This window comes from Taudactylus pleione, unplaced genomic scaffold (assembly GCF_031769625.1).
Source record: "Taudactylus pleione unplaced genomic scaffold, aTauple2 ptg000129l, whole genome shotgun sequence".
In the NCBI taxonomy this organism is placed as follows: Eukaryota; Metazoa; Chordata; class Amphibia; order Anura; family Myobatrachidae; genus Taudactylus; species Taudactylus pleione.
In genome coordinates this window covers 15,100,987-15,119,889 of record NW_028284531.1, presented here as the reverse complement: position 1 = coordinate 15,119,889, position 18,903 = coordinate 15,100,987, and the positions used below count along the sequence as shown (strand labels likewise).

At 47.2% G+C, this 18,903-nt stretch overlaps 1 protein-coding gene across 6 annotated transcripts in view; it reads left to right on the top strand.

Annotated features, from left to right (window-relative positions):
- The window catches only part of TP53BP1 (tumor protein p53 binding protein 1), a 158,956-nt gene that overhangs the window by 17,463 nt on the left and 122,590 nt on the right, over window positions 1-18,903 (top strand). For 5 of the 6 annotated variants that reach the window (XM_088472870.1, XM_088472869.1, XM_088472868.1 and 2 more), the window contains exons 1-2: window positions 8,566-8,711; window positions 14,916-15,103. In XM_088472870.1, the coding sequence (XP_088328996.1) occupies window positions 14,924-15,103 (180 nt within the window). In that variant the 5' untranslated portion in view covers window positions 8,566-8,711; window positions 14,916-14,923. Of the gene's footprint in view, window positions 1-8,565; window positions 8,712-14,915; window positions 15,104-18,903 lie in introns of those variants that run through there. The other variant, XM_088472866.1, reaches the window with a different exon arrangement.

Genomic DNA, 18,903 nt, shown 5'->3' with positions numbered 1-18,903 from the left:
CGCACAATTACAACAGGTCTGTCTCAGAAATGGCAAGTCTCGTTGCACGCAGTGAGCTATGTAGGCAATCGCAGCGGCTAATTTATGCACGCCCATGCAACGGTGCTCAAATGGACAGGCACACCTGCGATTCTGCAACCACTCCCCTGTCACCACCCCCAAACGCTCATGGCCTGTCACTCACTCTGTGATGGATTCCAAAGTGCATCCGTAATCACAGTGCGATCACTGGGCACGCGCAGTGTGGTGCATATGCATGAGCAGTACACAACAATCAGCCTATCTGCGTACGTGGTTCCCTAAGCTTCAACTAGAATATTGGTAAAGGATATAACAACCACAATTATGTGTTTTTGAAACATAATTCAAATGTTGGCACCAATTAGGTATCCTTGTTCTGCCATTAGCAGTGGAATAAAGCTGGGGACATGCTAGCATATGTGCTTATGGTATCAAAAGCCTTGGGGTATATTTACTAAAGTGCAGGTTTTTAGAAGTGGAGATGTTGCCCATAGCAACCAATCAGATTCTACTTGACATTTATCTAGCACCTTCTAGATAATAACTCGAATCTGATTGGTTGCTATGGGCAACATCTCCACGTCTAAAAACCTACACTTTAGTAAATATACCCCCTTGTCTTGTCATTGGTGATCAGCAACTAGTATGAGCAGGTGTGAAGTGCACATAGCCAGTCATTAGAACATAACTCACAATAATGTGTTTAAATGTAGACATATGATTACTACTAAACCCTGGGGAATCTAATGTCTATATTTTGATTTAATTGTGCACTGCACAGGCTAAACCATCATGTTTGTCAGCTGATATGGCTTGTATATCTAATACAGCAGGGAACATTTGTGTTCCCTGGGACCTGCATTATGTCTGAGCCAACTGTGTGGTCACAGCGTAAGGTAATTTTAGTAATGTTTACAAATGATCCAGTCAGTACTGGAAGAGGTTTATACTGTACCACTACAACCAGACCCAATTTTATGGATTGGATGTGCATTGGTTTAACAGGGAATTACTTTTTAATTTCCTAAACTACTTAAACAAAACTTGTTTCCTTCTCATGGCATAAATGGATTTATTTAAGTAATTATGTGGAAATAAAGAGCTTTTTCAACCTAATGTAACACAAAAATTATTATTATTCTTCCCATGGTCACTTTTACATACATAGGGGGGTATTTATCAAAGCTTGGAGAGAGATAAAATTGTGAGAGATAAAGAACCAACCATTCAGCTTTTAAAGCTGGGTACACACTAGGACAACGGATTGGCCGATGCACACATGATATTGTGGCTGTTAAATTGAACAGCCGATATATCGGGCACTCAGGGCCTGATTCAGACCCAGTCGCAAGCGCTGAGCGCTCGCAACCGGGTCGTTTGTGGCCCACAGCTCATGCGCATGACGAAGCCGGCTTCGCCGTGCGCATGCGCGAGACCCGGCTAGCGACGGGCAATCCGTCGCTCCGGGTCTCACACCAAATGGGGCGTGCTGTCGATGTTGAGTGACAGCACGCCCCCTTTGGTGGGCAGGTCGGGGGCTGCCTGCCCAGACGGAGGCGTACCCATGGGAACGCCTACCGTTTGGGGGCGGCCCCACTGACATCACAAGTGATGTCAGTGGGAGAGCTTTCGGCTCTGTTTGAGCTGAAAGCTCTCTGGGGCTTTCGGCCCTGAGACCCTACTACAAGGGTCTCGTCGCAAGTCCAATGGTCGCGATGGTCTTGACCATCGCGACCATCATCCTGGCCGCTCGCATTAGCTGTGGGTGGCAGCCCACAGCAATGCGAGCGGCCAGGAGGCCGCTTCATAAAAGAAAAAAGACTCCCTGATTCAGAGCGAGCGCTCTCTCAGAGTGTCCGGTTCTGAATCAGGGCCTGTGTACCTAGCTTTAATTACATTTTACAGGCTGTGTTTGAAATATAACAGTTAGGAGCTGATTGGTTGGTGCTTTATCTCTCACAACTTTATCTCTCTCTAAGCTTTGATAAATACCCCCCTTAGGGCAAACGCAGACAATTATGTTGAAAAGCATTTATTTATAACTAATGAGGGCACACCAATCAAGTTCTAGAATAATGTTTCTTTTTTTGCTTACATTTTTTAGTACTTTGATTCATACTTGCTGGCTATCTGGCTGCTCCTTACGGGAGGGAGCAGCCAGGTCAGCAGGGCAGGGGGCGTGGCTGTCAAATTGGGGCTTGGCTGGACAGGCAGATGTCATTTGCAGGCATGACGGGGGTGGGGCCCCGCTCCCGCTACATAATGCTGATAAAACAGGCATTGTGAAGCAGGGGTCGGGGCCAAAATGACGCGATTCAGCGTGAATCCTGTAGCTGCCCCCCCGCGCTGCGGGGGTTTAACAGGTGTTCGCGGGGGGGATCGACGGCAGTCGGGAGGCTTGCCTGCTTTTTTGGGGGGCCGGGAGCTGCATCCGTTTATCGGGAGGCTCCCGGCCGATTCAGGACGGTAGGCAACCCTGCTTTGATTTAAATCACAAATCGTAAGTATGACTACTAATCAGACCTGCCAAGTCACATGATCCCTCTGTGTGACTCACTGTCATGGTTTCTAAAGATCATTCCATACTATAAGTAGAGTTTCCTTAGCCATCATGTTACACCATACTTGCCGACATTCCTGGGCAACTTTCTGGGAGCAGCAGGAGGGGACCTGCTGCTCTCCTCTTTGGGGGGCGGGGCCAGAAGACAGACGGCATTAGACCCCGTCCCCTTTACAGAAACCCCCGTGATTCGCGGGTCCGTGAGGAGGGGGCAGGGCTAAATGACACGATTTGCATCATTTAGCCCCACCCCTTCCTGACAGACTTGAAAATTCCAGGTAAAATCTCCCCATCCTGCCCACTTCACTAGGAAGTGGGCGGTATGCAGGAGATATGTCTACTATTCCGGGGGTGCGGGGGGCTACCCGAAAAATCAGGAGCCTCCCGCGATTTCCGGAAGAGTAGGCATGTATGCATTACACCCCTTATATTCACAAACTGAATAGATAACCAAACCAAGCGATCCTGACAGTTTTTTATCCATTTATCATTCAGGTCCATATACTGAACTATAATCGTTCACACCACTCATTTGGTCGGCTGATTTGCACAGTTTCGTGTATGGTCATCTTAAAAGTTGGGTGGAAGTGGTGGGTGTCACAGAGATATGCAGAAATACTGTCAACATGCTTTTGACAACCCTACCTTTACAGGGGAAGGCTAGTAGTCTGGGCCCTGGGGCAGATCGGGTGAGAGATTCTGACTGTATAGTAGTGTTCCTAAACTCAGTCCTCAACAGTCTAAGTTTTAAGGCTATCCATGAGCACAGAGATTTTTAAATACAATTACTGCTTCCTTATTTGCCTAAATGCAACTGCTTGTCTGTCTATCACATTTCAAGAGTGAACTCACTCACATTAATGGAACTACCCTCGTGAAATTGATCTGTGCCTAGCATTGCTGATCCACCTGAAAAGGGCATGATGGAAAAAGTGACCAACAACGTACTAAAAGGGAAAGGGAAGGATGTTGGGAATTAATTACATTGCATACAATGAGTTTACATATGGGCAAACCAAAATATAAACCTAGGTGACGTAAGTTGAAGGACACCTGAAAAAAAGAAGATTTTGTGATCTCACTGGATATGATCATGATACAATTTTAGAACCCTCTCTACAGACACCATATAATTATGATCAGTCAAACAATGACTAACTTCTCTTGTACTAGTAACCAACTGTCGCTAATCTCCAGGTAGTGTCCCAGGGTATGAGGGTAATCCACAAAGTAAAGACTGTTGGCCTGAAAAAATATATATATATATACACTGTATATATATATATTTTAAACACAGAGTAGCTTTGTCTATTTATTCACATAGTCACCTCCTACTTTTAAGCATTTATCATAAATGTCCACATGCTTTAAATTCCCCTTGCCTCCAATCCATTGTACCAGTTGCTGACTACTAGCTTCAACTCATCATCACTTCCAAAACATTTTTCTTCTTTGAGTTTAGTAAAAAGGTGAAAATCGCTTGGCACAAGGTCCGGACTATAGGGTGGATGAGAAAGTCCAACCCAAAACTGTGACAAGTGATGGGCGTCCCAGCCGATCTTTGTCATGCACGGTTGCTCATCCATTATTGAACATTTCACACCACATTCTCACATCACCATACACTTGCTGTTCGACAGGTCTCACTTTCGGTACATTCAGGAATCGTATAACATTTCCCGCTTCCCAGTAGGAGGGATTTTGTAGCACATCACCAAAAACAACAATAGCAGCAGACCACTCACAGAGCACTTAGAAACCAGGTTAGGGAGACCACCCTACCATGCATTGGGGAGGGTGAAATGACCTGTACGGTGGGATGTGCAAACGGTCTTCACTTTCTGGATTACCCTCGTGTTTGTCCATTGGAAATGTTCCTTTTGCAATACAGAAAAAATATTCTGATGCTGTATATTTCATGCAATTCTCACCACCAATTATTATTATTATTATTATTAGTGTGCAGGCTTTATTTATTGAGGATAACTTTTTATAATGCCAAAAGCATTATCGCTCATCATCATTATATTATCACTTATACAGCGAGTTCAATAAACATGTAATGATGGGGATTGTAAAGCAGCAAGGTCTGCTAATACTGAATAGTGCTTGATGCACTGACATCAGGAGGAAAATATCCTTTTTTTCTTAACAATGTCTTTGTAAAGATTTGTCTAAAGGTACACATGGTACGATTAAACAGGACAATATGAACAATAACAATATCGCCCTTCCAACCCCCAAACGACGGTCGATGCGTGGGCACGGATGGTCGATATCGACCATCGCTCGTGCATGCCGGCCAGCCTGGTCGATATTGACCAGGGTAGCCTGGTTACTATGGGGGTTGGTGCTTGTGCTGGATGTTCGATATCGAACATCTAGCACATGCAGGACGATCAGACAGCGATATCTGTTCGTTGTCTGATCGCTCCGTGTGTACGGAGCTTAAGTGTACAGATATACTAGCAACAAATATTTACTGTCTCAAAAGTTTTGATACATTCTCTCTCCATATCCACTATACCGCTGTTATAATAACACTCTGAACTACGTACACTCAACTGCTCTACAGGTGATTCCCAGGGCCGGATTAAAAAAGGGGGCGGATGGAGTAGCATTTTGTTGCAGATAGACCGCAGTTGCACATATAATTTTAATCAGCAGAAGCTTCTTGTGCGTTCTGTTCACACCATTGTGCGAATAAGATGCATTTGAAGGTAAAAAAAGTCGAACAAAAAGACGTTTGGCACTACCCGAGTCGTGGCGCGACTATAAGGGCTGTTTAACGCTTAAGGAAGCTAGATGTACGTGGACACATCTGTAGCATATGATTATTAGTTTCATTATTTTATCAAAACAAGGACAGAAGGAGCACATAGCGTAAATTTGCTAGGTCACAAAGTACCCTTACAGCTATGTACAGTACATAATAAAAAACAAATTGCTGGCATATCATTTAATACCCATCACTGCTTTTGGATATTCACCTTCCAGAAGGAACATGTTATAGGTGCCTCAATCAGTTTCCTTACACATTCCTAATAGCTAGGAAGACAATTTGCAAGCTACGCCCACCATGTTGCTAGCCGCAATTCACGGCACATACCACACCCCACCAGCACTGGTCACACTCCTCACATCACTAGTCACACCCCCACCCTGCAGCACACGCAATAGGCCCTTCACCAAATTTAGCCGTCGTTATTCGGGTCTCGCGCATGCGCACGACGGAGCCGCCTCCGTCGTGCGCATGCGCACTTGGGCAACATCGACCCGCTTGCGAGCGCTCACGAGCGGGTCTGAATCAGGCCCTATGTGTGTATTGCTCCTTTGATCTAAAGGGGCCCATACATTTAACCACTATCAGGGCAGTTCCCCGTTCTGCCGACGGCAGGTTCGGGGAATCAGGAATATTCAACATGTTGAAAAATCTTGATTCTCTGATCCGGACCTGAAAATGGTTGGAATTAGCAAGTCGGAGATTTTTTACATGATAAATGTGCCCGATCCGCATTAATGGCCGCCGATCCGCAGATCTGATAGCCGATTAGGTCGAATCGGCAGAACAGGGAATCGGGGCCTTAGATGTATGGACCCCTTAAGACAAACAATTGTTTAGATTTGTTGTTTCTTCCTGTTATTTCAAAACTCAATAGATTAAAAAATATATTTTTATGAAATACGATGGTAAACGTTTAATATTAATAATAGGAAATATAGGGCCGTATTCATTACGGATCGCAACTGTGAATGCAACAGCGATTACGCACGCAGTTCAACTGCGATAGTATGCTAATCCATTATAATCGCTATGCCGTCGCAGCACTACACAGGGACGCCCACCTTACCTTACACACATCCGTAATGTTTAGCAAGACTGCGAAAACATTGGTACAATAGAGTACCATCGCAGCCTCACGCACACTTGCACCTTACTCGAAATTGCTAACTTTATCGCACACTATCGCAATGTTTAATTTATGCACGTCCCTGCAACGGTGTTCAAACGCACTGCACGCCTGTGTTTCGCTGACCACCCCCGTCACCACCCACAAACGGCACTTCCTGGCAATTACTCTGCGATGGGTCTGCGTAGTCTCTGCGATTGCAGTCCTGATCACAGTGGCTAGTTTGCTCACGCACACTGCGATGCCGCATGCGCAGCTCGCAACAATTGGCCGATTGCGTGCATATTAGCAATTGTGTATCAGGCCCATAGAGCCTGATTCAGAGATGGACACTGTAAACACTGCTGCTGTGATGGATGCAGAAATTATGCGAAAAACTGCTAATGCTGCAGGGGGTCTGAAGCTACCCACTGCCAGCATTGCAGATCTGAGTGTTGCATCTAGAGACACAGCATCGGATCACCATCGGCCATCTGAGTAAGTCTAAGCTTACTTAGAATGGCCGCCGGAACTCCTCTACCAGGCTAGACTGGGGTTGTAGTGAAATCGCAGCACATGCGCAGTCCCCAAAACATTGGTCATTTGCGACCTGAAGACCATACTTATCTACTCTCCCGAAAATCGGGTGTCGCTCCCGGTCCCCTGGAAAAATGGGCTAGTCTCCTGGCCAGCACCACCCCCTACCGGCTTTCATATGTGGCCGGTCCGGGGGGAACTGATAACGCAATTTGTGCTGAATCGCGTCATTGTGGCCCTGCCCTCGGCAACACAGTAGCGGTAATCTCGGCATTGTGTAGCGGGAGCGGGGCCACGATCGCACCTTCAAAAACGCGTTATGCCCCCCTTGCTGTGCCGTGCTGGCTGCTTCCTCCCGGAAGAGGCAGCCATTTTGTTGGCAAACCTGCTGCAGACCCTCCAACATGACCCTTTCCACCAGGTACAAAATGCTCAACTCCTGGACTTCCCACCTAATGTATGATTGTCGTTACCTGTGTTGAACTAGTTAATTGATGAGAAAGGTGTTTCAACACAGGTGTCTGCAATCATAAGGAGGAAATCCAGGAGCAGCGCATTTTGTACCTGGTGGAAGGGGTCCTGTTGGAGGGTCTGACTGGGAACTGCGTACGGGTCTGAATCAGGCCCATAGACTGTAAACTCCACTGGGGCAGGAACTGATTTGAATGAGAAATACTAGCTGCAACGCCAGGGCTGGCTCTAGGGTGTTCAACCAGTGTGGTCGAACATGGCCACCCCCTTATAGAGGCGCAGTCCCGTTTCAGCGGGACAGTCCCGTTTTTTGGGCACTGTCTCGCTGTTCCACCCGAGGGCCGAAGTGTTGCGTTGGCGGTCAGAAGGTTGGAGACGAGGGCCACCACAGCTCTGCTTTATTCAGTGCAGGCCAGGGAAACAACTGGGGACAGCCCAGCTGGTGATGAAGTGCTGGGCTCGCCCCCTAAAATGGAATGATATTGGGGCGTGGTCTATTGTAATTAGACCACGCCCCCTTTCGACCAAGCTGGGTTCTGGGGGCGATAAACAGTACTCGCACAGGGCTCGTTCGCGCTGCTCCACCTGGAGCCGGCCCTGTGTAAAGCCCTGCATAATATGTGTGCGCTGTATACATAACTGTTATTATCATTTCAAACAAACCTCGCTCGCACCAACCTTCTACTATTACTGAGTAATCGCATGGACGCTCTGTGCTTTCCTAAAACATCTGCTAGGATGAGCTCCAAGCGCAGCATGAGTAGAATTGCCAATTGTTCGTATGGGAAGTAATGCAGAGCCTAATGCCATGCCCAGCGTTCACATGAAACAGATGAGCGCTGGGCAGGGAGTGTGCAGAGACGGGCACGCTGGGCGCCATGCAATGGTTAAAGGTCTCAGACATCGGTGCTGGTGGGAGGGATGTTGAGGCCTGCAGCCTGAGCTGCGCTGCTCTGCCCCTTTGCAACAGTAACCATGGTGAGGCCGAGCTTTTGAAGGAGGGCGGGATTTCCTCCCCATGCAGCCAATCAGGGAGTGTGCCCAGCATTGCTCCCTGAGTCTCTGGCCAGTAGGAGGCGGCCTGAATGACGTGGTAGTGCTTCCCGGGCTGCAGGCAGCGTGTGTGTGTTGGCGGATGCTGCGCTGCCCATCTCCGCTGTAGGGCACAGATACAATACATACGGCCCATCTGTGCGGCGACATTGCATGGCACTGGCGGAGATGCGGCAACTGTGAGTCGGAGGGGGGCTATGCAATGTATGATGTCACCGGCACCTCCATGCATGTGCAGAACAAAGGGGGTGGACGCAGCAGTGCAGGCAATGCACGGAGAGAATATTAGTGCCCGGCAGTAGGAGATGTATATTGGGTGGCAGCAGCAGGGGTGCGTGCAGGCAGTGCACAAGGGAGTCTGTTATTCCCCGACGGCTGGATATATGTAGGAGATGGCTGCAGCAATGTACAGAGATACTATTACCCGACAAGCAGGAGATCTATAGGGGGTGACAGCAGCAGGGGTGCAGGCAGTGTTTAGAGAGATTGTTATGCCTGGCAGGAGATCTGTGGGATGTGCAGTCAATTCACAGAGAGCGGTTATGGGGTACACACTCGGTTGACAGATCAACCGATTTTTTTTTTATTTTTTTTTAAGTATATGTCTGTGCTTACACACTTACCAATTGGAAGACCGATATGTATGGCCAGAGGAAGCAGTGTTGACATTTTTTTTAACTGCTTATGTGGCCAGCATATGGGCCGGTAGGTTTTGTGTACACACTGACAGATGTGAACGATATATATCGCATTTGCTATGATGCACGGACGACGCAATATATCTGTCAATGACGAAGTTCACAGATATAACGGCCAGGACAATATATTGTTCATCTCCTGCATAAACAATGTGTCGTCCAGTATGTACCCAGCATTATTGGAGGGCAGCAGGAAATCTGTATATAAATATTGCATAAAAGAACAACAACAAGAACCTCGAGCAAAATACACAGTATCACATGTACTTGTTTTTAATATCTACACATTCATTCGGTGTGGTATTTTTAAACATTAAAATGTTGCGATCTTCAAACATGTACAGTGCCTTGCTGAAGCTTTCTGTTATGTTGTCCTGAATGTTGTTTGATTCACAATATAAAAAAAAACACAACTTCACAGTTGTAGGCATGTTCTGTGAATGAAATGATGCACACCTTCAAACAATCCCATTTTAATTCCAGGTTGTGAGGCAACAAAACATGAAAAATGCAAAGGCGTGAATACTTTTGCAAGGCACTGTATATACTGAAAAGGCAGCATGCAGTAATAGCATAGTCCATGGGTACAGGAGGTGTACGGACACTGGCATAGACCATAGTAGTGCAAGGAAAACAATTGCAACAAAAAAAAGTCTAGTATAAAACATGTTTGTCTTAAGCCGGGTACACACTGGGGGTAACTCAGATAGTCTCCCCGCTAGAATGCTGCAGGCTCACGGCCAGGGCATCCCGAAAAGTTGGTGTGGCCTAGTGGAACGCCCCCAATTTGTCACACTTGGGGGCATGGCCAGCACTTACGGAGGTGCTGGGCTTCCACCAAGCACTCCCCTCACAGTGAATAGATGCTGTGTGCGTGCACAGTAGCGGCTCCAGGTACGGACAAGCCAGTCCTCCTGGAGGGCCACTGTATCCGGCGGGCGCAGGAAAAGCCCATCCTCCCTCCTGGCGGTAGTGAGTAAATGTAAGCCCAGGGGGTGGGTGCGGAGGAGGGAAGGACGGCAACACAGGACGGCGCTGGGCACAGCAAAGCCTGGCGCCGGCCCTGTGCGTGCGCACAGCGACTATTCACCTGGTGGTGATCAGTCACTGCAACTTTTCCCACCCATGGGACAAGGCGCATTTTGCCCTTTTAACTTAAGGCAGGGCGCAGTGCCCCGCTAAAACATCTTAGTGGGAATATTATCAGAGATGGACGCAGTTGCAGTAGTGGATGTATCTTTTTTTTGCAGCCGCTACTGCATCTTTATGGTAATGTCGTAGCTAATGAGAGTTCATTTGAGAAGGCCACGACAGCGGCGTGATTCCGCTGATGTGCAGGTCCATCAACATTGCTGCCTATGGCAGGTGCAGAATGTGCTGTAACCATTGCAGTGTGGCACAGAGGGAAATCATTGCACACTTGAACCCAATGATTTTCCTGCGTTCTCCTATGAATGGCCCCACTGTGAGGTCAAACTCGACATCAAACAGGCAGACCAAATATCTGATATTGCCATACACAGGTAATTAGGCTGTATATCAACTGTCGCGTTTCAGGCATGCTGAAAGATTTCTCATGCCCAACAGACCGCAGCCATATACTCTGCAATTGATTGGGCTGATAATTGCACAGTGTACGGCCACCTTTGGTACATCTCTGTAGGAAGGCGCAGCTATGTTGCATCATACCTGCACATGCTTCCTATGTCCTCCTCGCAACTGCTTCACCCACATGAAAAATATATGTATATTTTATTTTAATATTTACATAACTATAGATGACATTTCAGAAATTTCACACAGGGCATTGGTCTTAAGGGTTATTGTCTGATTCATAATAATAATTGTGCATTAGAATTAGTTTTGAAATTATTTACAAATCCCTGAATTTTGGGATTACTGGCTACTATTCCTGGATTAATTTCAGGTTTGGGATTAAGAAACAAATGTTACAGGTAATACAGCTCAAATCTCTACACTGGAAATTGTAATTTAGGCCTGTATTCAATTAGAGGCGAAAAGTCGGAAAAGTTTTGCCTGTCTTTACGCACGCGTCCCCGCTCTTCTCCCTATTCAATTCCTAAACAGGCGAAAACGGAAAGCGGCTAATGCGAAAAGTACTGTCAGAATTGGGGAAATCAATCTGTACCCACCAAAAAGATGCACTAACATAGGGAATCAATGTAGAGGTTTACTAATAGCCCTAATAAGTGTTTGGGGTACTTATGTAGTTTAAATTGCTTCTTATTAGTGTCTTTTCAAAAGTCGTGAAGAATGGCACGAAGCTGTATTTTTGGTGAAAATAAGCAGTCCAGTCAAATTTGGGGTACTTGAAAATGGTTGCAAGCATATTTTTATGTTTCTAAAGTGAGCTTTTAAAAAACGCACCTATTTCACTAGTTTTTATGCATTTTCCCCCCACTTTTTACTTTTTTACCCCCAAAACAGAACTTTTGGGGTGTTCTGAGGTGATTTTTTGTTTATTTTTTTGTTGATTTGTCCTTTGGGGGGCTGTACCAAGGGTTCTGAGTCATTTCCCACGTTTGTACCCCAAAATAACGATTTTGCACTTTTTTTTTCACACGCTATACATAGGCGATACTTTTCCGCCTATTACAATGCATTGAGTTTCTGCTTAGGCGAAATCGTCCTGGAATTGAATATGGAGATACTTTGAAAACAGGCGGAAAGTCCGAATCCGCTGAAACTTATCTCTAAACGCCAGTTTTCGCCTCTAATTGAATCCGCCCCTTATACCCCTTTTCCACCAAAATTCCGTGTCTGACCCGGAGTTGGAACAGGGTTCCTATGCGGTCAGACCCGGAATTTAGCAGGCGCCGACTCGGGATATTCCTGAGTCGGCGCCGCTCACACCGCAGTCGGGTCTGCATAGATCCGGCTTTTCCGGCGTGAAAGTGGACGCTTGGAGATGACGTCATCTCCAAGTGCTACGGAAGCCGGACCAATCGGCCGGCATGCGGCTCACTCCAGGTCATCATGACCCGGAGTGCGCCGTGCACACAGTAGGGTTTCACGGGCTCTGCCCGTGTTAAACCCTGCTATTTACCTGGGTTGGATTGCCGGGTCACTCGACCCAGCGATCCAACCCTCACCCCTTTTACACCAAGGAGCTGCCCGGGTTAACCCTGCAATAACCCGGGTTTTAGCTCCGGTGTAAAAGGGGTATAAGTTGGCTAGATGGATGATGTAATGCAAACTGCATATTCTAAAAAAAAAAAAATAATAATTATTTTTTTTTTTCATTTGCTGAAAGTATAACCTAAAAAAAGAAAGGCGTCCAGGGTGTAATTGCTAATATGTCTTTGGATTTTATTCTCTATATACCCGGCTACAGAGAAGGGCATGTCCATATCTTTAACTGCAATATCACCTACTGGTTCAGTTGTCAGACTTATCATCTATGTTAGGCAGAGTTACATTGTGATGATCTTCATTGTATTGTTTATACAAGAGGATGGATTAGCCATTTGTTGTGGATGAAGAGGTCTTTGTAGATTGTGAATGATCAGTAGCTCCCTTTTTGTAGAGAACATCACATATTGTATGGGGAAGACTGTGCACTAGACGACACAAGTGGTGTTCAGCATCTACAGGTTTTCTATCTCGTACCATTACAGTTGGATTATCTGGGAAAATTGCAACTATGGTTTAATTTTTTGGGGGTAGGTCCCCTGGATTGCTTTGGTTGGGCTACTTAAGGGCATCGCTTTATAACACATTTTTCCTTTTTTGCACATTTAGCACCTCTATTGTTTGTTTGTTATATATGTATTATTTTCACATCTCTATTTTTACCTTACCTCTAATATATGCAGCAGTAGCTGCTCCTATCTAACACTTTTTTACACTTCTTCACCTTTCTCATTAGAGTGATGCCTTGGGGCGGCTCAGCTGAGCTGGTTTGGGGGTGTCCTGCGCTCTGGATTTTAACTCCAGTATGTTAGGGACCTACCCTAAGAGGTTACCTGGACGCGGTGGGTAGGCCAATAACCTTGGCCAGGATTATGCTAAAACCTCTATTTATTGCAAAATGTATTATATATCATTAGTAATGTTGGAGTTGTGCACTTGTAACTTTTCATTTTGTGTCTGCAACAAAAGTCTCCACAGGTAGCACCTCCCATTATATATATTCAGGGTGTGCAGTCTAGGGCCTTTTTCCACATTCATCAAATGAAGCAGAAAAGTGTGCCCCTCATTTGTAAAATTACTTATTTCCTGGATGACTTTAATTGACTTTTGGGCATAATTCACAACTGTCCCAGCGGTGATCGGTCATTGTGAGTGGCTGTCTCAGTGACCGCGAGAATCCCATTAATACACGGCAGGATTTGGTGTTGAAAAAACTCGGGGGGATTTGGGCACCCCAAATTGTGCAGGATCCTGAGAGTGGATTCCCTATTTAGAATGTAAGCTATGTATCATTAATATAACATTATAAAATCTGCACTCTCCTGGTACATAGCTTTTGTAGACGGTTATAATTATACTACAGGTTGAGTCTCCCATATCCAAATATTCCAAACTACGGAATATTCCGAAAAGCGGAATTTTTTTTGGCATAACTGAGATAATGAAACCTTTTTATTTTTCTTTGTTCAATGTACACAAACTTATTAAAAATATTGTATAAAATTACCTGCAGGCTGTGTGTATAAGGTGTATATAGAACATAAAAGCCATCTGTGTATAGATTTGGGTCCCATTCCCAAGAGATCTCATTATGGTAAGAAAATATTCTAAAATACAAAATATTCCAATATCCAAAATACCCCTGGTCCCAAGCATTTTGGATATGGGAGACTCAAACTGTAGTGTATAATACAAATATAGTTATCATCACATGATCTTTGTTTCTTTGTTGCCACAAGACCTGATAGTAAAGCGTTATGGTGCATACACACGGTCACATTTTTCTTTAGATCTGAACGATAACGATTTAAAAAATCATTCAATCGTTCATATCTGAAGGAAAATCTGACATATCTGTCAGATGAACGATTTGAACGATGCGCGTTCCTGATAGTCAGATAACGATATCTGACATCTGATGTGTTTGCAGTCAGACTTGGACGATTCCATTCATTTTAATGCAGTCAAAAATCGTTCAAATTGTTCAAATCTTTGGTAAAATCGTTCAAATCGTTCATCTGACAGATCTGACCACGTGTATGCTCCATTACAAATTGGACATAAAAAAACAGAACAACTTTGCTCGGACCTGAAAAGCCTAAATCAAATATTATTGATTTGCAAAGTTTGTTTTGGATTTATGTCCAGTTGAAAACAAACATAAAAATGCTTTTGCTATATTGACTGAAGAGGAACCTATATGCTCTAATGCCTGAATGCTCCTGGGATTGTGACTTTTATTTCAATTTGTGCACAATATACATATATATTCAACTACATACCAGGTTGCAGGCTTGTAACAGGGTAGTGTGGGCGCTCACAGTCCAGCAATATCTGTATAACACTGTAATGTGTTTATAATCCCTGTTTACCTCTTTGGTTATGAATTGGTCTTTGGTTAATGATAAAGCCTTATGTGGTCCACTTTCCTGTGTCATGCTTTTCTGTCATTGGTTTTCCCCATATACATAAACGTAGAGCAGATCTAGGGTCAGCCAAACTAACATGAGTTTTATGGTATTGTATCTTTAGGGAAGGAAATGGACCCCTCTAAAAGCCAGTTGGACTCAGATTTTTCCCAGCAGAATACACCATGTCTCATAGTAGAAGATTCCCAGCCAGAAAGTTTGGGGACAGAAGATGATCTGGATCGAGCACGCTTTGGTCTCCTTGTGCAGCATCTGCCAGCTCTGCAGTCACAAATAGAAAGTCCTGTCTTGGTAGGAATTTTATATCTTTTACTGCACGTCATAGCATTTGTCTGTAATTACATTCATTATTAAAGCTATAGCCATAAGTAGCCTTGGGGAAATTCAACAGGTTAAAACTCCCTGACTCGCAGATTCCTACCATTTTCATTTTGGAATTGAGATTGTATAACATGTTGGATTTCTCCGATAACTCCGGCAGAACGGGGAATTGCCCCAATAAAGGCTAGGGGTATGGGCTCCGTAAGCTGTTAGTACCTGTAACGCTTGTAACAGTAGGGGTTACAGACTGCGGGTGGGGCTGCTTCTAATTTCAGCCTAAACATCTACAGATGTGTCCTTACTGCTTGGGTATCACCAAATAGCTCCTCTTGGTGCGTCGGGTCCCATGCGACTAGGCTACCCCAACTGTCTTTTTTTCACAAAATATGCATATTATTTGCATAATTACAACTCATAGAAGCGAGAAAACTACAGTGCTATCTTATACCGATCGATTTGGTGTGCGACATTTGTACAACTTATGCAACAGCTTTTCTACTTCAGGGTCCATAGGGTATCCACAGGATACCTTGGGTATAGGTGTGACGTCAGTCGCAGGGCACCAAAGAGTTAAGCTTTCAGCCTCCCAGGATGCACTAGGTCCCCCTCCTATACCCCGCCCCCGGGCCAAGGCACCTCAGTTTAGTTTGGTGCCCGGCCGGAGTCGGGTGCACCTGTTGGAGTGGGGGCTAGAACAGCCCCTGAAGCTTTTTCTTCATGCAGCTGTGGCTGCACATCTGGATGAACAGCATGGACAGTCAGTCCTGACGTCCATGCTGTCTTCCCTACACCCCGCCGGTACCAGAACGCCGGTACTGATCCGGGGATGCTGGTGGGCGTCTGGGGTCACAGCTAGCGGTGACCCCAGATGCTCCGGACCATGGCCGGATTCAAGGGGGACAGAGGTAAGCAGCGGGGTCCCGCGGTGGGTCCCCGCTGATCACATGGTCCTAAGTCCCCAGGCAGGGGGCTCCCTGGGGACTGGCTGCAGCGTGGAGCCAGGCGACCAACCTGCGCTTCCACTACCCCCTGGGACAGCGGACCGCAGCAGAGCTGTAGCGCTGCGGCGTCCCAGGGGTTAAATGCATGCCAGGGGAGCGCGCCTTCCCTGTCTCACAGCCGGCGCCTCCCCCGCTGCACACAGCCCTCTCTGCATGCTGCCGACTGGTCCTGTGGCAGCGCTCCTCCCCCAGGCCAGCCTCCTCTCTGCTCCTCGGCGGCCATCTTCTCCAGAACGCATGGTGAACGCTGCTGGAAGCGCTGGACGGAAGCATCGTGGTCTGGGTCCCCCCGCATACCTCTCCTCCGCTGTGGCTCAGGTCTGTGTATGCAGCGCTGTGTCCTACCAGGCCCTGTGTCTGTGTAGTTGAGTAATCAGCGCTGTTAGTGCAGGAATTGTTATTTCTCTGCATTGTATGTGACTGTGCTAGCGCTGCCTGTAACTTTTCTTCTCTAAACTGTCAGCTTTATTACTGTCCCTGTTCTTCTGCTAAAGCCCTTGCGGTGCGGTGCTGCAGGGTGGTCTCTCGCCTATTTAATACTTAATTGGTGAGAGAGGTCACATACGTGGTGCCATCATGTCTGAAAGTGATTTTCCCCTCCGGCTACAGTGTACCACGTGCAAAGTACCGTTAGCGGAGGGGGAGGGTAGCGCGGAGGGCCTTTGCCGGCAGTGTTTGTCCATGGCGCGGCCTATTACGGTTACAGCATCGGTACAGGAGCCGCCCTGGGCTTGTTTCGCTCAGGCGTTAACAGCTTTAGTGGGCCAGTTAGCTCCGCAGCCCGCGTTTACTCCGATTGGTTTGTCCCAGCAGTCTGTGGTGTCGTCACCCGTGCAGGGGTTCCCACGACAATTGGTGGTACCCCACAGTCTCCCTATTTCCCCGCTCCCGGGTTCTCAGGAGCCAGCGTAGGTTAACTCCCTGACGAGTTCTGTACAGCACTTGTCGGATGTGTTGCAAGGGGAGTCTGTGATGCGGCCTCATAAAAGGCCGGTGGCGTCTCTGTCCGCTCCTTATGAGGATGACGAAGGGACGTCTGATGATGGGGAGATTCTGGATCCTTACGATCAGGAACCTCTCCATACTAAGGACGCTGATGCTAAGTCCAAAGTATATATTCCTGGACTTATTCGGGCGGTCCGCACAGCCTTGGTGATTGAGGACGAAGTTCCCCCAGCGGCTAAATCTAAGTATGCCTTTTTCAAAGATGTGAAGGGCGATGCCACAGTCTTTCCTCTTTCGGGTCAGTTGGTGGACCATTTAGAGGAGGCGTGGAAACAACCTGGCAAAAGATACCAGCCGCAGAGACGCCTGGCGGTGGCTTATCCGTTCGCGGATAATTATTTTGCTAAGTGTGAATCCCCTCCACAGGTGGATTCTCACGTGACCCGTCTTGTCCGTAGTGCCACATTGCCGATGCCATCCATGTCCTCCCTTAAGGATGCTACGGACCACAAGGTAGAAATCTGCCTGAAGTCCGCTTATTCCCTTGCAGGGGGGGCAGCACGGCCGGCTATGGCCATTTGCTGGGTTGCCAGAGCGATGGAGCGCTGGGCGGATTCATTAGAGGCTTCTTTTGAATCCGACTGTCCGGCCGAACAGGCGGAGTTGATTGGTAATCTCCGTGATTCGGCCACCTACATCAACGAGGCGGCTCTAGACATTAGTACTCTGGTGTCTAGAATTTCTTCAGCAGCGGTAGCTGCTCGTCGCACCTTGTGGCTGCGATCCTGGAAGGCGGACGCAGATTCCAAGAAAGGTCTGGAAGCGTTGCCGTTTACCGGAGAAGTTCTCTTCGGTCCGGATCTGGATAAGATTGTGGCCACGCTGGCGGCAGCCAAATCTGCTTGTCTCCCGTCGGCCGCTGCTCCTTCTGGTTCGGGACCATCGTCCTTTCGGTCATCTAGGGCCCAGGGCAGGCCCAAACCACAGTCGTTTCCTCGACAGGCTGGCCCTAAGAAATCGGTCAAGCCCCGGAAGCAGGCATGGAGTACCAGACGTCCGGCCCCCAAGCCAGATGACAAGCCTGCGGCCTGACGGTCCGGGCCTCCCTTTGGGGGATCCCAGGGTGGGAGGCCGCCTGCTACAGTTCGCCCAGTGTTGGTCGACCACTACGACAGACACTTGGGTTCTGGAGGTGGTTTCCCACGGATACGCCCTCTCCTTCCGGCACAGACCCCCGGCTCGCTTCTTCACCACGGGTCTCCCATCAGACCGGAACAAGGCTACGGAGCTGGGGAAGGTATTGCACACTATGCTCCAGGCTGGAGTTATAGTGCCTGTTCCATTCTCCCAGAGGGGCCAGGGTTTCTATTCAAATCTATTTTTGGTACAGAAACCCAATGGGTCATATCGTCCGATTCTCAACCTCAAAGCACTCAACAAGTCTTTGCGGGTCCCGAAGTTTCGGATGGAGACCCTACGGTCCATCATTCTGGCGCTGGAACCTGGGGACTACTTGGTGTCATTGGACATACAGGACGCTTACCTGCATGTCCCTATTCTTTTGCGCCATCAACAGTTCCTCAGGTTTGCAATCCGCAGCGACCACTTCCAGTTTCGGGCGTTACCTTTTGGCCTGGCAACAGCACCATGTGTTTTCACCAAGGTGATGGCGGTCATGGCGGCTTCTCTGCGGCTGCAGGGAGTCCGCATGTTACCGTATTTGGACGACCTGTTATTGGTGGCAGGATCTCCAGAGCTCCTGTTACGCCACTTGGACCTGACCATTGCACTGCTGCAACGGCACGGCTGGCTAATCAACTGGCA